This window comes from Gordionus sp. m RMFG-2023, chromosome 2, assembly GCF_954871325.1.
Source record: "Gordionus sp. m RMFG-2023 chromosome 2, tfGorSpeb1-WG-v2, whole genome shotgun sequence".
Classification (NCBI taxonomy): domain Eukaryota; kingdom Metazoa; phylum Nematomorpha; class Gordioida; order Chordodea; family Parachordodidae; genus Gordionus; species Gordionus sp. m RMFG-2023.
The window spans coordinates 13,993,797-14,018,942 of record NC_088776.1 but is presented as its reverse complement, the minus strand read 5'-3'; the positions used below and the strand labels follow the sequence as shown (position 1 = coordinate 14,018,942).

Here is a 25,146-nt window from a genome sequence, read left to right as displayed (position 1 = left end):
CCGCTCTAGCATGATGCTAATTTTGACAATCTTTTCCCTTATTTAAGAATTTAACCAATAATTTATTTCCCCATTAACCCATCTACAAACAAAATGAGGCAATTAAATGTATTAATATGATACTATTTATGGTTTGGATAAGTTTCAGAAATAGTGTTTCCAAAAACTTGGCTCATTTCACGCTTAAAGCGTTTCATACTTTAGATTTCATTTTGTTTAAAGCTTAGCTCAGTTTCTTATTTGTGATTCTCAAAATTGATTGATGTATTTATAGTTGTTGTCAGGAACTAAATATTAAGTCAAGCCAGATATTTAGTCTACTACATTTTCTATTTTAACATCATTCCCTTTTTGGCAATTTTTTTAAATTTTGCTAATATCTTTTATTCGTTATAATACTGTCTACCAAACGAATTTAAAAAAACAAAGCACTAAAAATTGATTAAATATTCATAATAAATACGTTCCATCTCTTTTTAATTGTAAGGATGTCCAAAATTTGGTTACTAAAATTCTTTCCTTTATACAGTCTACTATACTGGTTAAAGCACTCATAGGCACTAGTAAAGCACGAAACATTGGCATAGATTTTAGAATGAGTGCTTCCAATTGTTCAGTCAACTTGATCGGAAATAATATAAAGATATTGTATATTTTAAAAAGCAAAATAAAAATAACCACAAGAAAATCAATAATATATAATCACAATTTTTCATAGACGTGGCCCGGTCTAATTTTTATAGCTCATCCCCCCTTCCCTTGAATAAATCTTGGCAACACCACTGTATTTATACCCAATTTATCATATTTTTAAGTCCTCATTTTTTTAAAAAAACTACTTTTACTGATAAATTGCAAATAAAACTAAAATATTTTTTTGAAAAGATTTTAAATATGATATTAACCGATTTTAACTGGGCTCTTCAATTGCCTGCAAAATCTGGTAGGCTAGATCTTTTTCTTTATTTCATATACAAATCATCTTTCATTGCCTCCAGTTTGATGAATAACCCATGATATCTGGCTTCATATATCCAACCGATCATTTCTTAGATTGTGCAATCAATACACTGAAATAAAGAATCCCTGTAAGCATTTTTAATAATTATCAACCATAAAAACATTTTTAAACCCTTAATAGGAAACTTTTATGCCGATATACTATTTAACTCCAGATCCTTCAATTCGATATAACTCTTCCATCTGACAACAGACTAGGAGGACACGAATGGTTAGAGACCCTTCATTCGCAATCTTGGAAATCTCTTATCAGAGAACAATTGAGTGTAGATATAGGTTTATCACTAGGATGTGACATAGTCTAATCACTTAATTCCAAAATGCAACACTTTTGTCATCTTCTAGGAGAGCATGGACTTAATGGTTCATTAATCAAAGACCATGCCAACGTCATATCTCAATAAATTTAATAATAAGTCGGAGTCTAAAAGGAGAGCACATCCCAAGCATTCTAGAACCTTTCAGTATATCATAAAATAGTCTGAGACATGATTGATTGCCTGAAATCCTTTAGAGGTCAGGCTAAATCCTTATTTGACTTGTATCTTCGTACTTCAGATATAAAAATATAAAATGGAATCCTTTATTAACAGCATAAATACAGAAGATAAAAGAATACTTAAAACCAGGGTTTAACATTTGCTCAAAATTCAAAAATATGATCCTTGCTCTTTTAAAGATCAAAAAATGTGAAGTTTTTTTTACGAAAAGATCTTCAATTTTTTTGTTCTTCAAAGATATTTTGCTCAAATTTTTGACCCTGTAACTAACTACATGCTCGCCCTAATCGTTATAACGGATATTTTCTCCATAAACTATAAATATTTCGAAGTAATAAAATCAAGACATTTTCAACCCGAGATAATTTTTTATCTTCAACAAAAAATACAGATAGAAACCTTCATATATAATTATGGCCCCTTCCTTAAAACCCAACTAAAAAATAGTGACTCTGATATTTTGTCTGTTTAAAATTAAATTTTTATTAAATAAGGTATCTTTAACAAAAAAAATATTTATATAACATTGGCGAAGAAAGTGGAATATTACATGTTGTATTGTAAAACAAAGTGATTACTAGTTAGTGGTAATATATGTTTATTAGAGATGGGTAAAGGTAGACTTAATAACCAATGTACCAATTACTGTAATGCCTTAAGAAGAGATAATTTCACAAAGTTTGGTAATTAAAAAAATTTATAACCGACAATGGAACACAGTTTACAAGTTATCAATTATGTTCCTTTTGTAAGTTGAATGATAATCAATAATTTCAAGACTTTATCACATACTTTCGGCATCTAATGTAAAATAAATTCGTAGGAAAGAAATAAACTCAGACCGATATTTAATAAATTTAATACAAAAAATAATTAAATGTAAATATTTTTAATATAATTAAAAACATACAGTAAAATTGTATACAAATGTATCTATATATAGATATGTATATAGTTAAAAATGTATCTGGATACAGATATTTTTAATTAAAATGTGTCTAGATAAGATACAGACATAATATTTTTCTATTTAACATCTCTGGTTTGTTTTAATTGTATTAAATAAATTTAATACTATAAATAAGATTGAATATCTTTAATATAATAAAAACAAAAAATAAAATTGTATTAAAATATATGTAATAAACTGCTATAGACAATAAAATTCAAGTTTATTAAATTTGTAAAACAAAATATACCTAATGAGAAGGTGATATATAAACAGAGAGAATATATAAATATTTTCTGGATTATCATAAGAATTCAAATGGCAAAATAATAGTATTTTGAAATATTATACACTCTTAATTTTACATTAATACAATCATAAAGGAGTTTTGTAAGGTTGGAAGTGCTTACAAAATAATATGAAAGTTATTACTAGTATATTGCTAAATCTTAATTTTTATCCAATTGTTTTAAAAATAATTATCAATTAATTTTGATTGATAAGTGTTAGTCTCAATTTCATAAACATTGGTATATTGCCATTTTAAATATTTTTCAGCTTATAATAACCCCGCGCAAATTCTTGGTAAATTTTACAAATTGAATCCAATTTATAAATTATTTTCATATATAATTATAAATGACACATCAAAATGTCATATTACTGATTGTGACATAACTATGAAGTGTCAATCTTGAGCGACACATAAAAAGAAACCGCCCTCTAGAACTCAATAAAATTTACAAAATATCGCAACAAATAAAATATATAATTCAAATGTAAGTTTGTATACAAAGTTATCAAACCGGTTTTTAGAAGTTCAAACCGAACCGATTTTTTCATTTTTCACAAAACCTGAACCGTTATTTTTATCTGAACCTTAACTATTATTCGGTCCGGATCTCTGAAAAAAATAAAGACAATATTTATAAGTAAAATATTTTCAAATTTCAATTATAAAAATTGGTCTGCCTAATTTTGTCACTTTTTTTAATAAATGAGTTATTTATTTTGTTTTTTCTAACCTTATATACTATTATTAACTGTATAGAAAAAAAAAAGAACCAATAAATTTTAATATCGCTACATATATCACATAGTAGAGTAAAAAATATTTGGCATTTCTTTCTTTTTTAACCAATTATTAATTGTAATTTATTATTTTTCAATAAAAGATAAAAATGTATATTAAAAAATATCTTATATAGTATTAAACATATTTGTGATATTTTTTTCTTTCTATTTATTGTTTATAATTATAAAATATTTGAGTAGTTATATACAGTCAAACATCATTTCTATATGGTGTAGAATCGACCTCCTTATCTGGACTATCACACCCCAATAAAATTGTTTATCAAAATGTTCAAAATTATATTTAGTGGTCACTTTATGTACTACTAAAGTCTCACTATATATTATATCCATATAGAATAGTATTTGATATTAGTTATATTATGAGCATTAAGGATTGGTTTTATTTTAAATTTAATGTTTTCATTTCATTATATTGTGAAAAAATTATATTTTATAGTTTAAGATAACATTTTAATATGTAATTTTTTTAATCATACACGTGTATTTTTTTTTCAAACATATAATAACTTTTTCCAAAATTAAATTAATTTTCGTAAAAATAACCAATTTGTCAACAAAATTTAGAAAATAGTAAAGTGTATATTAAAGCAAATACATATGTCCTGTAAAGGTCGGCATAACCCAGCCTGGCCAGATTTACGATATTTACCGGGTAGGCAGGAGTTTTAGAAATGGTTATAAAGCTGATAATTAGGCAAATAAAAAATATTAAGAGCCGGGCTAAAATTTCAATAAAAATATTCTACGGGGTAACTTTGAACATGAGTATAAATGTTGCGTTAAGGCTTAAGGCTGTGGCCGGTAGCGATTAAATATATTACTTAATTTCCATTACATTTTAAATAATTGAGATTAGTCCAATTATCATTTAATAAAAATTAAGAATGAAATTTCTCAATCTGTTCAAAAGCTTTAAAATAATCATGAAAGAAATACTAACTTAAAATTAATATTTATAGATTTTGATTATTTTATAACTATTTCTTTCCTGCCCTCTATATTCATTGGAATATAATAGTAAAATGTAAAATATCATTTTATACTTCTAAAATATGATTGGCAATTGAAGATATAATATAAAATTATATTTTACAATTTTAAGATCATATTATGTGATTAATGAATACCTAATTATGATATTAATCTCTTAACGGTTAAATAATTATAATATATTATAAAGGATAATTTAACAAACCTCGTCACAATTAGAGCATCTGGACTTAAAAGTTTCGGCGAAATGTCTCTCACAATATAGATATCCATCTTTGACGCAATGATTTAAATCGACCAGCAACTCCTGACAAACCTGGCACACAAAACAAGCCGGATGCCAACAGTAATCACTAAGCACTTTATTTCCTTCTTTGTCCTCATTCTTGTTTAAGTTTGAGTTTTCTTCGCCATTTTTTAGCTCGTTTTTGGAACTTTTTGATTTTAACAGCTTAGGAGAGTAAACCGCCACATCCGAATATTCGATCTCTCTTTTGCAGGTGTAGCATTCCTTTTATTATTTTTTAAATTAGAGATTGTGTAATGTTATTTTTATATGAATATATAACTTTGTTTGTGGTTTTCATGCAAATATATTTTGTATTAAAGGTATATTCATATCTGTTCCTATTCTTAGACCTTGTTTCCTATCTTCATCAAATATGATTCTACTAACAATAGTAATAAATACTCTATCGTTAAATCGTCCTTCGCTTTCCCCTTCCTTTTCTTAGACAAGGACCCCTTTATTAGATATGATCCCGAGAATCTTTGAACATTAAAGGATCTTAGCCAATTAATTATTTTAAATTATAAATCATCCGTTGCTATAAACAATAGGCATCAATTTTCCTTTTAAATTATATAATTATTTTAAATTAAATTTTTATTAAGTTATTATTTGTTAAAAAAATCTTATTTAATTTTATAATCCACATTCTTATTTTTTTTTTTAAATTAAGTTTCAATTTCTAAAAATAATATCCTTAAACCATTATTTTAAGTGAACTGAGTGAGTATAATAAATATAGAGAAAATAAAACTATTAAATTTAAGATGATAAAAAAGGCGTTCCCCGTAAATATAAAAAACCACAAATCTTAAAGTCAAATGAACCTTGTAGGGATTGAGTTGGCTATTGATTAAAATACAGAAGTAATACAGAATCTAGAATGTAAAATTCAACTAAACCTACTTGGAAAGTTATTTAAGAAATTGGAAAACCTTATCTTTTATCTTAATATTCCGAATTCGATATTAACTTTACTAGAAAGATAATTAAAATGCATGTTTATCTATAATATTCAATTATCGCAATTAAGATCTATATTAAAAGGTGGCGATGTCTTCAAATAAAATAATTGGGCGAATGATATATATGCAGGCGCGTGATAATCCCATTAGTATCACTGAAACCGAGTCATTACGAAAGCACTAGTCATATCAGAATTAAAAATTCCACACATACACTTAAAGAGATTTAGCCGTAAAAGTATAATTTTCATAAAAAAAATATTATAAATTCCTACCATAGTACCCAATATCTAGGTTGCTTCCTATTCGAAATCTCGGCGACTTGGCTCATTTCATACAGCAGATAACCTGGATAGCTAACAAAAGTGAAAACTGATTAAGTGACTGGGAAGTTTATGAGAAACGACCAAGCAATTATCATTTAATAACAATGATATCCTTTCCGTACCATGACAGGTCAATATTATGATTCTCGACTAACCAGGCTGGATTCCAAGTGACATAGAAAGAATGGTGGAAAGGTTACCCTGAACTCTTTGACATTTTTTAGTTCGACATGTTCCATTTCGTGGCAAATGTATACTATCAAATATAGCCACTCATAGACTTGTTTAATAAGTCTAATAAGTGCTCAAAAAACATTTTCTTATTTTCTTTGGAGTCGGTGAGTTGGGCCATATTATTATATTCCTTTACATATTTTAAAAAATAATTTCTGGATTGGATCGTATTCGAATCATAAATAATGTAATGTAAAAAGTTACTATACAGGGCTGCCTTTACTATTTAATAAGCCCATATTCAATTATTATCGAAATAAATTCTTTATATCTATATGTAATAATTTCATTAGTATCAAATAGTATTTTTAAAAGTAAAACTTTTATCTGATCATCGAGACTAAGTTCTAGTCCTAAGCCACACAAACGAATATTATGGGTCTAACCAATAAATAGAAAAAATATAAATTTTTTTAACTAAACCCTTTACTGCAATTAAGGATGAGTCCTTATGCTGAGGAAAAAAAGGTTGCTACATAAATTCAGTCCCAAAATCTTTGCGATGTGATTCTTAAATATTATCCCTGAACATCTGGCTTGACGATATTTTTGATTAATTGAAAAAATGTTAGGCCTATTACTATCCTATCGGTTTAATTAAATCTAAACTTTTTTCCAAGAGAACTTTCTTAAACACACAATACAAATGTGTTCAAAAAACACCGATAAATATGAAATATATAACACGAGAATAATTTTTGTAAAGTTCAATTTTTTTAAAAAATAAAGAATGGATTGTTATAATTATAATAAATGTAATAAAAAAATATATATTTATTTATTTTAAAAAGATATGCATATATTTACACTCTGAAGAACAAAGGGATATCTTTAAATTTAATTTTTTTTTAAAGCTATCATAATAGCAGGTGAAACATATATTATGAAAGAAGCCAAAGATTCCATTTTGCTTAGTATTAAAAGCAAGATATGATCAAATAGATTTCTGCTCGTTATGCATACATGAGGTAAATTTAGTCTCGCAAACCGTCTCTTTTTTTAGTTAATGTCCCTTTCCCATTTGAGTCCAAAAAATGTCCATTGTTAAATCCCTGTTTTAGAAACACATTCTCTAGAAATGGCCTTGCGCTAATCAATTATTCAATTGGATTTATATTTTGTAAAAAAAAATTCTAATAGAATAACCTATTAGAGATCTATCAAACCTATTTGAGAATAATTCAAACATTTTTGTCTTTTTTTAAAAAATTATCGAACTAATTATTTAGAAATATTTCCGATCTGACTTAAAATAATACAAGATCTGAATTCTAAAATAAAAGAAGATATTAAAAATTTTAGGGTATATGCTTTATTTTTATCAGAGACCTGCAGAGGTACCATTTGCAGGCCCCGAATTTTTTTAAAATATATTATATTTATTTTTAATTTTTATAGCTAATAATGGCGATTTAAAAGATTTTGTTTCAAAATATACGGCCCGACCCGGTCTGGGAGGAGGGGCTTAGAGCAAGGCTTGCAGATCTCTGATTTTAATTAATGTTTACATTTTTATTTTTCAAGGAAAGCGGAATAATTATAACTATTCTAGGGATATCATGAAAGTTAATAATTTTTCTAAAGAGGAAACAGAATTATTTAACTTTTTGCCGAATTCTGAATCTACCCTGAATACAAAATTTTAAAATTATCTATATTATATATAGAGGTGGCGCGGCAAGGCTCGTGAGCCAAAAGATTTTGGGACAGAGACAACTTGTGCAAAATACCTTTAAAAGTCGGGCCGAAAGTTGGCAAATTTAAAGTTTAAATTAGGCATGTTTTTTTCTTTCATAAAATATTATCACTGGTTGAAACAAAATTATTTCACGGGCCTGGCAAAAGAAATTACAGACTGGGCTGAAAAACCATTTCAAAAATTACACTCGCCGGTTTGAGCCTCGCCGATCTATATACATTATCTATATATATAATAACCTTGATACGAAAGAATAAAAATTTAAGGATAAATTTTTTATTAATAATTTCAAATACAATTTACACATCAGATTTAATTATAGATACATAAATATTATAATAGTAATATGTCATTTTCTTTTCATTAATAAATTTTATAATTTGTCAAACATTGAATTAGTTTTATAGAGTTGAATTTTTTTTAAAGTTAACCACTTATTATTCGCAAAACAAATTATAAAAAAGATCATATTAACTAATAATATTTACAATTTGACATTTAAGAATTTAATAATTCAAATATCAACCAGATGTATTATGCTTACAAATGATCGATAAATTTTAAAATGTTTTTGAATAAAATATAAAGTATTTTAAATATTCAATGAAATAAATTTTTAAAAATGTTTTGAAAGCGATTTAATTGTCAATATTTATTGATAAATTGGTTTTGAATTTGAATGGCAAATTATCGCCTTCTATATGATTTGTTGAAAACATTTCCATATATTTGTAACAACTTTCTTAAAAAATTGTCTAACTTGCTAGATTTTTTTTTAAATGTTAAAGTTATTACATGGAAATGTTTTACAACAAATCACACACATCATATATTATAATTTTTGTTACATATTATATAACACAATAATTATTGAAATTGAAAATAAAGTTATAAATCAGTGATGAGAGTAGCAATCATTAGGTTGATGTTGGAATATAAGCTAACATTTTGGTTTTGACAGAATTTTATTTTAAACATAAAAGTGAAATTGTTTTAAACATTATGAGTAACAATAATATTTTAATAAATACATAGTTTTCGTTATTTTGTTCTTATCATAATGAATTCTAATTTAGGTTTCAATTTTAAGAGATAATTTTCGATTATTCATAAGCAAATAAGCCTTCTAAAAATGTTATAGGCTTTATGTAAAACTTCCTCAGCAAAACACGCACTCGCAAATGCATTACTATGAATGTAGAGTTTAATTACCAACATTAAAATAAATTTCTGCGATCAAATTACCGATGCATTTCCGCTAATATAATAGTTATGGCATTCCTTGCAAAAACATTCTTTCTCTTTGTACGCAACTTTATTTTGGCTAAAATAAAAGGATCGTATGATGATATTATGCTATATCGATCCATTTTAAATAAAACTTAGCCTTATGTATCTGCTTTAATTTCAAAATGGAAAACCTTTGATCTAATATCAAATTATTCCAACATAAAACTACTATAGGCTTTGTAGCCTGTATTTAATTTAATTGAAATTATATAGATAACATCGGGATGCATAGTCTATTATTAAATGCGAAATTGCATGCCCAATAAGTGCCTTTGCGGAATTATATTTAGGTGCAATTAAAATTAGCGACGAATTTTCTGTAATTTTTTTTTTGTGGAAATGACCTGATAAGAAATTTGATAAAATATCCAGATCATTGAAACGTGTTCAGAATGCCTAAATTATATTTAAGCATGCCTAAAATTTTTCTATTTTCGGCAAATTAATTTAATCCAAAAAATGAGCATATCACCCGTAACTAATAAGAGCGAGCTAGATGTGCGTCACGGATCCAAATATTGTACACTATAATAATAATAAAGGTGAAAAAAATATTATGTTTATAGATGATAGTTTTATTGCTAGATAAATATATTTTTTAAAAAAATCGTAATTGGAGATACAAAAGAATAAGTATATATAAATATCTAATATATATTAATATTATATATATAATTAAAATAATAACATTATTTATACTTTATGAAAAATTTTTAATGTACATATTGGTAATTTACGCCTAGCGGTTAGAAGCAAATACGATATTATTTATGTAAATTAAATTAAATCTAATTAAATTTTGTTATTAGATAATACTGGACTGTTAAGTTTTTTAATATTAAAATTCTACGAAAACATAAACACATAAGCATATCCAGGTTATATTATCAGTTGAATCGGGGAGATGTATGGAGTTTTTTACCCATTGAAGTAGCATAGAAACTTCCATTCATGGATAATTCGAAAAGTTTTGTAAATCTCATTTCAAGGAAATAAAAATTGGATCCTCTATATTCTCTCTCCCCTCGCCCACCCTTTCCTTAAAAATGAATAAAAGAAGTGATCAATAACTTTTGGTGTAATATTACTAATTTGATCTTAACATATATTTAAGCATTATATATCAATCTGAAACTTTCCCAAATATTAAAATAGATATTTAACTTTCACATAATGTCCATTTTGTCATGTTGAAACTTTTAATTTTTTAAAACAACCTAATAATATCAAGTGAAAATATTGTAATTTTTACGTCAAAAACATGTCATACATAACAGATAAAAAATTTAAATAGCTAAATATTATAAATTATTTTCATCCCCAAATATGGATATTATAGATTTCTATTTTAGAACAAAATTTCAACTTTTAATCGTTACTGGTTTTAAAATAAAATCCTTTGACAAGCCCCTTGCGCCGACTAGCCCTGGTCTCCCCTATATTTATCTTTCTTTAACATACTTATTTTTCACTTAGTTATTTTGTGTTTTTACCTTCTGTAAATAAAATGATACTATAATCATTTCTAAAAGTTAACCTCGACCCGGATTTAAAATTAAAATCACTTTTAATTCCGACCCTCTCTGATTTTTGCTATTATTTTTATTGGCTTATTTTTTATTTTCCATCCTTTTACGGTAAAGAGGATGTTTAAATTTTCGCTATAATTTTGACGGTATTCTGTAATTATTTTGAAAAAAAAATTGACGAGCAAGTAAATAAATATGAAACTCTAAACAGATAATTTTTCAACTGATCAAATATTAGGCCCGGTTTTGGTTTATTTATTATTTAGGCCGCACTTTGTACCGGAGCTGTGGATATAAAATCTGGATCATTAGAATATCCCTGAAAATTATAATAAAAATTTTTTTAGAGGATTTAAAACAGAAAAAAATACAATGATAATTATGATGATCTAATATAATTAACTACTCTCTTTTTAAAATAAAAAAATTTTATATTTAAATGTGATTTATTGACCTTCAAAGTATTTAAAAAAGCACATTTTATTTGGATTAAGCCATTTAATTATAGATTATTAGATGACAATAATAATAAATGTATTAATATAAAATGTATATAATGATCTTCAAAAAAATTTTTAGAAATAAAAAAAAGTATAATCAAAAATTTCGACACAGGGTCTGGATCAGGGTTGCCAAGTAAAATTATTCTATTGTGATGGATTATTTTTTTAAAAAATTGGGTGGTTTCCCTCAAACCCCTTTTTTCCCGGCCTGTTAAGCTAATTAATGAGCTAAAAAATTTTACTACTGATATATTTTTAAACTATATATAAAATATAGTAAAAAAATTTAAATGGCTATTTTATTTACTGTACAAAACAATAATAAAAATGTGATTCTGAATGCACTCTATTAAACTAATAACTAGTTTTAAAAATGACATAAACACTATTGTGGAGTCAGACAAACCAAAATTTCAAATAATAGAGATTATTTGCAGCAGAACGTGAATTTAAAGATTATGTATGAAATTATTTAAACAAGTGTAAAGCATACTAAATTCGTTTTATTGCATGCCAACCAAGATATATTCAATTATGATTTAGGATTTAATCAACCCAAAAAGGATAAATGTGTCATCTGTGAGGGGCATATATGTAAAACAAACCCTATAATGATTTTACAATTAATTATTAAAAACATAAAGAAAATATAAATACTTCAAGGGAGCAAGAAAGAGCAGATGGGAATAATGACAAAGATGTCGACATGATATGTTTACCCTAAATGTTTTCACATAAATATCTCATCATTTTTTATTCGAAAATTAAAAGTTATAATCTAACGGTGCACTGCAATATTAGTAAAAGGGCATATTGAACGGTATGGTCATAAGGATATTAGAACGCAGCGGAAACGATATGGCCAAAAAGTTTTTCAAAACCCAATTTTTCAAGATATTCCGTATATTAAAGAAATTATTTTGTGGTCAGATTCGTGCGTCTTTTCTTTGATTCACACTTTTTGATAAATTATTTCACAATTGGAGTTATTGCGCAAATATTTTTGAAATAAGAAGGGATATTTAAATTAAATGTATACAATAAATCGACAACATACACAGCCATATCGAAAGGAATATTTTGAATTTTTTTTTATGATATGAAATAAAGTTATTTATTTGTTTTTACAGATACTTTCTAAAAATAAAATAAATTAACAGTCCCGTAGGCTTGTTGGGATTATTATTATTATCAATTGTCAATAGATCAAATCTTTTCAAGGATTATTATCTAAAAAATGCGACGATTTTTCAGAATACCAAATATTTCACAGATTTTTAACTATCCCGTTTGTATCAAGCAAGCAGATACAATTATAGTATCCAAATTCCTTATTATAAAACTAATCATCAAGATCAAATGCTATTAAGCCATTCTATAAAATAAGTCCAAGACTTAAAAATAAAAAAAGACTAATGTAATGAAATCGAATAATACCAAATTTTATTTATATAAAATTAATTTATAAAATTATTGAAAAAAAATTAAAATGTGGGAGATTTTATGGTAAATTTTGAAGTATATATTTTGGAAATTTTAAAACATGTGGTAGCTTATTTGATGGTGGTAGATTTAAACTTTTAAATTTAAAAATTGGGGTATTCTGCTAACCAATATCATAGCTTAGCAACCTTAGTTTAGATATTAATAATTTTACCACTTATGGTCAAGATCTCCAATTTTTGAATTTTGTTTTTCAAACTAATATCTAACTATAGTTTTTGGCGGTTACATTTTTGCTAAACTTAAAGATCCTTAATAAATTTGAAATGAAACTAAATATGACACAGACATATGAATACTCTAAACAAAACAAAAACTTGACAAAAATTATAATTGGAAGAAAAATGATCTTAAGTTTATTTTCATTTTTTCAAACTGTAACTAGTTAATTTAACAACCTACAAAAAATATTTATATTCATAATAATAAGTTATATTCTGGAAATAACTTGAACGTTTATATGATTAAAAAAATTCATATAAACTAATCTATAATTATAATTATTATAATTTGTAAGAAAATGAATATAAATGTTTTAGAAACTATTTTTCCCCGAAATATATATTTAATAATTATAATCTCCATGAATAGCAAATTCGATGCAAAAGTAGATTTTATATTTGGATAGTAAGATTTATATATAGGCCCGTGTAAGCGCGGAGCATTTATAAATAAAAAAAAACTGAGCCTTTTGATTACGGTTATGCCATCTTGTTGACACTATAAAAATTTAATTTTATACTAAGAAGAAAAAGTTTATGTGGAAGGGACCCTTGATACAATTTTAGACCCATTTTCGACCAAGAATGGAGTTTTTAAAACCCTATATAATAAATAAACAAGCAACTTACTTTCAAATTTAAGATTAAAATATTCACAATTTTTTTTCAGAAACCTGAAGAATAAAGTCCGACCCAAATTTTTTAAATTTTTTCAATTAACCTAAATAATTTTGAGTGTATTTTGATAGATAAGCTAGCTAATAAATGTTTAAATCTATCAAGTACTGGCTGAGATTTACACAGCACATATTTCTTTTTAAAATTGCCCAAAAAAAGCAAACTAGTTTATATAAATCTCCATCCATAGAGACTATCCTTTCATCTTCCGCCTTTTTAAATTATAATTTTTTCCCCAAAAGTAAAAAAATTTTGAAAAGAGGGAAATATTAAGAAAAATTACAAAAATTATATATATTTTTATGATATAATTTTCATAAAATTCATTAATATGAGGATTGCTAAAGGCAGACACGAATGTAAAAAACATAATAAAGTATATTCAAATAAAAATAATTAATTCCTGAGGTTTTTTTTGATAGGTAAGAAAATATTTGAGCGCTATTACATTTTTTTTTTAGTTTGCCTCATGGGGTTTTGTTAATTTCTATTTTTTATTCAAATAATATTATTAATATTCATAATTATTTTGTTTCAAAAGTTGGGTATCCATTTTTATTTTTGCTATCGAAACCGAAACCAATAAATTTTTGAAAAATAAATATATTTATTATAACATGATTAAAAAAGAAATTTACAAAATATCAAAAATAAATTATACACATAAATTATAGTATGGGAAATTAATTTTATAGATGATCATTAAAAATTTCCAAAGAATTGTTATAAAAGGCATTACATAAAAATTACAAAAAATATAATTAAAGTTAATTATCTATTCTAACCGCAAAAAATTTCTACATAAAATGTTTTCCAAAAATAAAATGACATTAATTTTTTATAAGGCTAATTTAGTAATAATAGCAGGAAAAAACTATAAAAATATTCCGGGCAAAAAATTTATTTATCAAGTTTTTTTTATGAATTTCAAATAATAATCATAATTGATAAACTTTTGATATTGTCGACAATTTTCATTTTAAATGTTGAAACATTTAAGTCAGAAATATATAATATCCCTTTCGATGCTCATTACTTATCATATTTGTTTTTATATAATATTGGATGGTATAAAAATTAAGACAAATTTAATTCGCTTCAACCAAATTTAATCATTGTAAATCTAAATATTATCATTGATACCTTAAAAATTAAGCTACAAATCAAAAAAAATTGGAGCTTCTTAGTCTACAATTGATGGGTTTTTACCAGAAAGCCCGGAAACCCAATGTCTTAAAAAAATTTAACCCCACATACTCGTGCATTTTTTTAAAATAATTTAATCCCGACAACCACCCTATATTTGATTTTTAACCAGCCCGTCCAAAGTATAGGCGGGCGTTACTTCTTACCTCACATAGTGTGGGCGATATTTGAGATTAATTAGAGGTCGATTTTTTGTCAATATGATAAATGCTCGGATTAGATGTAAATACAAATGAGTTAAATGGCAAGCATCATTTAAAACCAAGAAAAGCATACATTTTGATTTGTATTTTGACAATTTTTAGGTATGAATTATATTAAATTATAAAAAATATCAATCTTGAGCAGATTTAATAGGATTTATTATTGGCGCAAATTGCCTATGACCATTTTGAACATGTTGTTCATTGGATCTATTCTTCTCCTAGCAATTTTTTTTAAATTTTGTTACAGACTACACACAAAAAAACATATTATATTTTTTTAGGAAGACGAGCTTATTATCTCATCCCTTTTTGTTTACTAATTCACCCCTTGCCACTCAAGCCCAGGGGTGGTGATCGACTTGATATCTCTTATACGACTTTTCCATACAAGCCAAAAACCTGGGAAGTTTCATTGGAAGGTTATAACTGTTAAATATATTATCAATTTTATAAAATTTAGATAAGTATTTATTTTTTAATTAGGGAGGTATTAAAATCGTTTTTTATCATTTCAAAAAAAACTATAGATAACAGGTATTAAAAACATATTTACAAAAATTTTTAGACGTCTCTTAGGAGTAAAAAGTTATGTAAATTTTCTTAATATTCCTGCTTGCCATTTTCCTCGGTCTCCCCTACATACTTTATCTTATTCAACCAACATTGACCAGAACAATGATATCGTTTTCTTATATTTCTTTCTCTTATATTTCTTTCCTTCTTATCTTTGGTTCTTTCATTTTTCCTTTCTTTCTTTTTCTTTCTTTCTTTCTTTTCTTTCTTTCTTTCTTTTTTTCTTTCTTTATAGTGGTTGGACAAATTAAAATTTAAACGAAAAATAAACTTGATTAAGTTTGCGATTCTCTTTAGCATAACCGACTTCCAGATATACCTCGTTTCGAATAGCTACGAACTCCTCGTATTTATCTATAATGGTTTGATCACTCAGTCTGTCGGGGATATTATCCGTAATATCTTCGATATCGTCATTATCATCATAATTATTGCAATTATTCAAGGTTCCGGAGCCATTTTCTTTGTCGTTTCGTTTATTGCCGTTGAAGGTTAGGTATTTGCAATACGCCTGACTGAAATCTTGTTTAGGCAATTGCAGGTTGAGCTGTTGTTGCCTGTACCTCTCCCCTGCGCTGCCTATCCGCGGCACTTTGTTGTTAGGTAATTGGGACATGTATTCCTCTACCTCGTATTAAATAAATATAATTATGGTTTTGTATTATAAATCCGTCGGTGACATTTTAGGAGAGCAGGGAGTTCCAAACCATCTGAAGAGTTTCGCTAGCCCCTGAATTTTTTAATTGGGAGCCCTCTAAAAATTTGTAATTGTGCCATCCTTTTTTTGTGATTTTGGATTTGATTTCTTTTTCTTCTAATTCTAGATTTTGGTTTTAAAAAAAGTTGAAGGGCTAGCGACGCCATTGTATTTTTTAATGATTATTTTTAAGTAATCCACCAAATCAAGCTTTCTTTTTGTGTCCAAAATTAAATCTTAATGTTTGAATATAATGTTAGGGTAAAAATTAATAGTTTAGATTTAAATTTTAAAAATAGTTCTTATAATAAACCAGTTCGCCAGAAATTTAAGAATTATTGCGTACAATTACTAATATTTTTTTTAAAATAATTATTTTTTCGATCATTATAGATAACAGCAGAATAATTAATTAATTAATATGTCCTATAACCTGGAAATTTTCTTTATAAAAAATAATATTTTAGTGAATCAAAGTGAATAAGATATTGGCCATATGTGATACCTCAATGCTCAAGTAACGCAAGGCAAGGATGAAAGCTATCGAGATAACACATATAATCATCCCAATTATTGTGATCTCAAAGTAATTTTTGTATTTAAGTTATCATTTTGGTTAAATTATAAGTCAGAAAATGTTTTTATTTTATGGATTATTCAGATAAAGAGGGGCAAACGGCAGTAATCTGATATAGCATCCTTGGCACTTGTGCTCGCATATAAAATAATGGGGGTTTGACCTTCTGTAACAGCAGAAAATGTTATTCACAGATAATAATTTTTTATGTCAATTTTATAAGATTTCGACAAAGCCCCATTTATATATTTTTTTTAATTATTTCTTTAAACATTATATTTAATCAATTTTCTTCGAGAATTAATGTTAAATAAGATAATTACATTATTTTTTAAAAAATAATATATTATAAATTATTTAATCGGTATAATAAAGATTTATCGGAAATATTTAAGATATTTTATTTATAAAATCTTCTCTAATTTCTCCATTGTAAAAAAACCTTTTTTAATTATATTATAACGAAAACTTTTGATAAAACGACAATTCAAAATGGGTTTAGTTATGGCCACGTGATCTATACATGCAAATAAAATCATTCTATAATTGATTTTTATAATTTAAAAAAGTCAAAATGGTCATTGGGGCGTGTAATTTTTACCTAGAGGACATTCATATTAGACCAGGTTTTACCGTGTCTTTGAAATAATAAGTATATTATGAAATTTAATTCCTTTATTATCTTTCATACTCTCTCTCCTCTTATACATTTTTTTAAAGTCGTAAAATAAAAGAACAAATTAAATTTATACATAAAATTAATTATAGTTATTATAAAATAAATAAAAATTAATTCGTCTTTTATTATAAATAAATATATTATTTTTTATATTTGATTAAATTTGGCGTGGGGTGGGACATGACTAGGCAATCCCATTTTGATCAAAAATTTTAAAATGAACAGTTATACCAATTTTACTCTAGTATACCAGAAAAAAATTTAAATCTTTATTAGGATATAGAATCGATATAAAGGTTCAATTCTAGTTTATAGCCGGTGTCACATTTGAGGTCATATCATTGAGTAGAGTATGGGACGTGGAGGGGACGAGGGTTAAGATATGGTGAGCGGAGCAATGTGGAGGAATCACTAAAAATAAACGAGGTGACACATGATAATAAATCTATCCTTTATATTAGAGGGGTCAGGGGATAGATGAACCTTAAAGACTGGTGAGGAAAAGAATCTAAAATAAAAAAGTACACAGCGAATGACACATATCAATATAGAATCTTTACTTCGTTCCAATCCAACCACGTTATTCAGTTAATATATAATAAATAATAAGTAGGTCTTAGTATAATAAATTTTGGTCGGTATTTAGCAGATTAGGTTATTATTTAGAATATTGCTATATGTTGACTTTGCAGTATCTATCATTAACCATATTTATGTTTGTTGATTTCGCTTTGAAAATTCATATAGGGTTTTCCGGTTGTTTAAGGTTTTTATAAGTTTTTAATATAATCATGCATTATATATTTTATAATTTGTCCAAAATATTGATAAAAATATTTTTAAAACAATTTAAGAAAATGAGTTGAATAACATGAATAAGAAATAATAGAGTATCTAATATAATAACTACAATTTCAAAACCCTGTATCTAAGTACAAATACGTTTTTAGACGATGTATCTGTATCTAGATTTATTTTTAGATAATGTATTCGTATCTATATTCATTTAAGTATCTTCTTGAAACTGGTATCATAAATTTATAAATGTATTAGTAAAAAAAATTATTTATATTTGAACCAGGTTTAACTGGTTCGAAAATATTTATAACGTTTCGATTATTTCCTTTCAAAATACTCTTATAACGGTTCGGTTACGGTTCGAAAATTTATAACAGCCTGTATCTTAGGTTTCGGTTAGGTTAGACACCTTTATTTTTATTTACAATTAATTATATTCTAGTATACATAACATAATATAGTATTATATGAAATGGAAATATAATTTCAACTGTTTGAATCTGGAACTCTTGAAACCGGAACAATCCTTTTGAGTTTTTGAAAATTAATAACAGTTTGGAATCGGAAGTACAACTTTACGGGATCACAAAATTATTTTAATTTTTAAAGCCCATTTGGGGGGGGGGATCTGATATGATGGGGTGGAATTCCATCTATGCCCCTCCGTGTGGTTATGCTAATAGTTTTATCACGTTAGATAGGCTTCAATGATATCCAGAAAAAATTATAAAAATATTATTCAAAACATATCAGTGTTATTATATAATAAATATCTAATTTATACAGTTTAAAATTTATATAAATAATGATTTTATGGACCATGTGTTGTGGTATACTATATCGTCGATCTCGATACGATATAGTATGTAATTCAATGACTCATCTTTATTATTATTTTATTTGTGAAACATTAATTTACTTTTTAAATACTACAATGTATATGATAGTTAGAGGCTGGTCTAACCCGGCCCAGTCCGAAACCTTGTGTTGGGCAGGATAGGAAAAAACGATTTTCGGGCCAGGCAGGACAACTTTATCAAAATATCTTCGCCGGGCAGAAATTTTTAAAATGTTTAAAGTTGATATTTAAGCAATTTTTGCCATTTTCCTGCATAAAAAATGGTAGGGGGGGGGGGCGGTTAAATTGTACAAAATATATTTTACGGATTAGGTTCACCCGAAATATAATAGCTAGGCTGCCTCAGCCTCTAATAATAGTAATTTTATTGTTAAATAACATGTGATTTGAAAAATGATATCAAACACTTTAGCAAGAACATCGATATATAAAATGGATATTTTCTAGATGAGAGTAACTAATTTTAAATAATAAATCAAGAGTCGGCAAGTTTAAAAATTTTTTTTAATCACTTTAAAAGCACGTAAATTTTAATAATTTATCTATTTCTATCTATAATATCATTTTCATCATAAATAGAATAATTTTAACATATTTTAACATATGATCCGAGATTTAAAAAAAATAATAATATTTTATTAACTCATCATTTTAATTTTATAAAACAAATGATATTCCATTCGCTTTATTTTACAATAAAATTCATTATGTTTTTTTTATTCCCAGATTTTACGTTTATAAATTATTTTAAATGTATTAGTTAATTAAATTCTCATTATAATGCAATTTAGAATTGGGAAATTTATACTCGGTTTATGGAAAGCAGAATAAAATGAAAATATTGTCAATAATCATATTTGATTGACAAAAAAAATGTTATTAAAACTTTAACCGGATATAGAAGGACCATTTATTTAAAATGCCAAAAGTATGAGATTTTGTAAATTATATTCTGGGATCGGAAATCAAAAGGGTATTGTTAGCGAAGAAGGGTATATTAAAGATCCATACAGCTCGGCAGGTGAGTCTAACCGGGTAATTTGCGCAAAATATTTTTACGAGCATAGCAGCTTTCTAACTAATGTTAATGTATTGTGTATAATATATTTTTATAACTAAACCCTTATATAAACTTAACATTTTTTCTTATATGTAAAAAAAAATTCGGTAAATCTTTTAAATAAATATTTTTTTATTTATTAGAGAATAGCAAAATAAATATTTAATTTTTAAAGTTAAACACGTTTAGGTTTTCCTAAATTTAATTAATTGCAAAAAAATTTTGAAAAAAATTAATATATATTTGAGATGAAATGACAAATAATTTTATTTATATTTTTTTGTTAGTCCCCTTAAAATAACTCATTTTATATAACATATTCCCCCCCCCCCATATTTTATTATACATTTTTCAATAAAATGATTCTAATTAAATTACACTAAAAAAAGCTAATGACATTATTTACGGTTTTTCCCAACATTTCATGATCAAAAGTCTGTGATAGTTTAAAACCTTGGTCCCTTTCAATTTACGATATTATATTTTATACCATAAAATTTTCCCCTATTTATAAATACGAAGGGAAAAGGCCTCCCTCCCCTTTTATAAATTTTATATAAAATTTTTGATCTTCGCGCCCCTTTCTTTACCTACTTGGGCTCTCCCGTTATTCAAATAAGAGATCGTTACGCCTAAGGCTAAGAATTATTATATTCTAAATCTAAAAAAATTTAAGACCGAGTAATAAGAACAAAAAAATGGTAAATAGTCAGTTTAAAAAAAAAAAATACTATTCCATCTAAATCGCAGTATATGTTGGTTAACAACTCAAATGATAACATTTTAATGCGATATTTATATAATTTCCTTTCTACATTAAATTAAGTACGATGAGTGTGGCTAAACGATTTCACAGCTGTGTTATTTATTTTGTTATGTAAGCGTCGCGCTATATAAAATGAAGCCTTACTTTTGTCATTGTATTTTTCGACATCGATAAATAGTATTTATTAATTTTTTTAAGTAATAAATAACCTTCGCACTGCATAGCATTTATTTATGAACAAAAAAAGAATAATTATTAATTAAGGGGTTTTTCCTTTTAACAATGGTATAATAATTTTCTTAGCAAAATAATTATAGTTTATTATTTCGCTATTGCCTTGAGAGAGATGAATTTATAATATGATCTAATCCAATAAAATAGTTTTTTCAAGAATCAAAGATTTGGCATATAATATGGTATAGATTGGATGGGTATTTATTTGAAAAATAAGTATAAATATAATCAGTGTTGCCTTCTCTACTGTTTAAGAAGTGAGCAGGCAACTTTGAAAAATGTTTTTATTAAATTAGACGACGCAATTCCTTGCAAATGACATCATTGGTTATCGATTAACTTAAAATAACCACAAGCGTTTTTTTCGTTAAGTTGATGGGCCGTAGCCACGGGGGGGGGCCTCTTTCAAAAACATTTTTGCCCCACCCCAAACCTTGCCCCTTCGAAAAAAATTTTGGCCCTCAAATTTAAAAAAAAATTTTATTTCGTTATTAAATTTAAATTCACCATTAACGATTAAATTTAAATGAAAATACAACAAAATTTTTATAAAAATATTATTTATTTGATTTATACATAATAAACAAGTGAAAACCTGAGCATAATTATTCATTATATATTTTTTTAGAAATACAAGAAAATTTAATAGGAATCTTTAATTTACAATATTTTTCTGCTGAAAGCATTACTAATTGTATTTTAAAGCGACAATGAATTAAATATTAATTCATCGAATATAATAAGCCAGGCGTATGATGTGTAAACCTCATATCTGGCAGAAATGGAGGAGTACAAATGTTTCAAAAAAAATTAATAAAAAAGTGCCTTATATACATTGCTACAACTACAAGTTGTATTTTGTGGTTTACAAATGATTATTTCTAATTTTTTAATTTATCTAATCATTGTATAATTGTTTTAGTCGTTTTAACGTATCATACAGGGCCTTACTCTTAAGAGACTTTTAGACCAGAGGTGGAGTGGTCATTTTGGAACTCTCGTATCAAGAATTTCTATTGGTGAAGTATTATTTTACTTTTCTAATAGAACTCTTAACTTAAAGGTCCACTCATAATTCAGTCGAAGCCTGTGGTCTTCTATCTCAATGCGTTAATATAAATTACATTATATTGGCCAATTTAATTTATGAGGTATTGTTAACAATAGATCCACTAAATAAGTATCTACAGTCAGTAGGTACTAATATAGTGGTTGATAAAAATTGTGTTGATTTCACAATTAATATATTAAAAAATAAAAGAAGTAATAATTCTTTTGACTTGATAAGAATTAAGGCTGAGAAATTTATATCAAAATTATCGCATCCAAATCATCAAGGGTACCTAAAATGCTTATAAATCTTCAAAATTTTTAGTCGATACCAAATTGCAATTTGATTGTGAAAAGGACTTCAATTGGAGTTTTTTAAAAAAGAAATTGTAAAATTATTGATTATTTTGTAGATAGATTTACACAAGATGATTATAATCTTCTATCATGTAATACATTATCCCCCCTTGACCCTGATTATTTTATATCAGATAAAATGACCCCAATAGAATCATTATCAAACTTAAATATGGAAACATTACTTCATGAAATGAAAAAATAGCAAAAGGAAGCTGCAGAAGTTAAAGAAACATAATTTTGAAAATATTGATGTATCAACGGCTTTTTGTGTTTCTCTACACTAAAGAGAGTTTTATCGAGCACTAGGGAATCGATGAAATATCGACGTAAACAAAATTTAATATTAATGGCTTATGGAAAAAAGAATAATACAGAATTTAACTTTTAATTTAATTATGTTAAAATTTAAAATAAAAATCGTCGTTTACAAATTTTTAATAAAAATAGAGCAAAATGAAAGCCTTTTCATAAAAATATTGGCTCCCTAAGTAAACAATTGGCCCCCCAGCTGAAAATTCTTGGCTACGTCCCAGCTGAAGGGGGGGGGGGGGTATAGCATTATTAGGTTAGTTTTATTCCACATAAATTTTATTGGAGGTATTTAACTCCATACATTGCAGATCTTTAGTTATGTTATTTTTTTAATAATAATTTTGATTTCCTTAATTTTTTATATAAATATGTTTTTTTCTAAAAATTTTGAATTATAAATCATTATTTTAAAAAAAATTATTAACTTTTACATATTTTCCTTTCAAATTATTGTTCATAATGATATGTGTACATTTTTTGGCGAGAGGAAGGCGGTAGGTATGTAAGTACAATTATTATTATATCTAGTATGATATTTACTAGAACAGACAAATTTCAGAAGAGAGCCACTCCCCTAAGTTACGCCAATGCATTATACCTAATTTTAAAACTAAATGAACAAATTCGGAATTTATCCTCATAACAAGTAAACATTATATTTGGTGATATATAAATAGGCGTATCCAGGATTTTACTAGAGGGCACTATTAGGTGGAATTTTTCCCCATAAATTTTATTGGTGATCTCTAGGTCCAGGCCTTTGACTATATTATTTTTTCTAAAAAATTTGATAGTCGTTATTTTAAAAGTTTATTAACTTTTACTAATTTTTCTTTCAATTCTTTCTTATAATGATATATTGTAGAAAATTTTGGGGGAGGGGGGAGATAAAGGGTGTGTGGGGGAGGGGGATTTTATTCCCTTAAGATGATCTGAGCAAGCAAATTTGCGATAGGTTGATTTCCCCTCTAATGCGCCTAAATATATAATATTATCACTAGCGTCGTAAAGGTGTGGTGCAGAAGGGTTTAAAATTTATCTTGGATATGATTTATATTTTTTGAAATTTTTTTTATAAAATTATCTTTTTTTGGTAATTTTAGATAGAATATTTACTATTTTTGCTAAATTTTGAGAATTTTTTAAAAAGTGAAGCCATATAGGTTGTAAAAACTAATGACGCCATTAATCATAGGTTATACTGATAAAGGTTTCTAATGTGATTTGAAATCGAAAATTTTTACATTAATGTAAATTTTTTAGGAAAATAGAACAATTTTATAACGATAAAAAGGCTATTAAAATTTAATTATGAAGCATCAAGAAAAAAAATGCTACATTCAAATTTAAAATGAATATTAGATAAAAATCTTCATAAAAGGGAGTTTAAAATTTATAAATAATTATCATTATTCAATTGAAATTATTTTACTTGCATTTTATTAAGTCCCGGAGGTGCCCAAGTATATAGAGAAAGTTTTTCGGTCTCTTCATATCTTTTTCCTTCGTTTAAAATTTTTTTATCTTCGCTTGTAATTTTCATAATTTTTTATAATAATATTAATGAATCATATGGATTAGCAGACGATATTATTATGATATAAAATAAAACCACACGGAAAAAGAGTGTAATAATATTTTTAAATAAAATTTATATAAATGAATTCATTATATTTATCTATTTTTTAAAAATAATATAATATTATTATATTGTATACTATTCTATTTTTATAACGTATTATGATATAAAGCATAAATTACGATATTAGGCATAAATAGTCAATATTTTTAATATAAAGATTATAATCGAATATATTTTGGGATATATATATAATAATGAAAATGTTATCATAGTTAGGGGGTCAATTTAATAAAAAAAATAGACTTACAATTTTATAAAAGTATTTTTTATATTAAGAAAAAACCATTGAGCTTAACATTATCGACTATATTTAACTGTAGAATAATAAAAAAT

General features: G+C 25.9%; 1 protein-coding gene across 4 annotated transcripts in view; it reads right to left on the bottom strand.

The window, feature by feature from the left end:
- LOC135925482 (four and a half LIM domains protein 2-like) overlaps positions 1 to 24,760 on the bottom strand; it is a 74,598-nt gene extending 49,838 nt beyond the window's left edge. For 2 of the 4 annotated variants that reach the window (XM_065460828.1, XM_065460831.1), the window contains exons 1-3: positions 24,604 to 24,760; positions 16,051 to 16,407; positions 4,763 to 5,068 (exon numbers count right to left, since the gene is read on the bottom strand). In XM_065460828.1, the coding sequence (XP_065316900.1) occupies positions 4,763 to 5,068; positions 16,051 to 16,407; positions 24,604 to 24,714 (774 nt within the window). In that variant the 5' untranslated portion in view covers positions 24,715 to 24,760. The remainder of the gene's footprint in view (positions 1 to 4,762; positions 5,069 to 16,050; positions 16,408 to 24,603) is intronic. The other 2 variants (XM_065460830.1, XM_065460829.1) reach the window with 2 other exon arrangements.
- Positions 24,761 to 25,146: the final 386 nt, after the last annotated feature.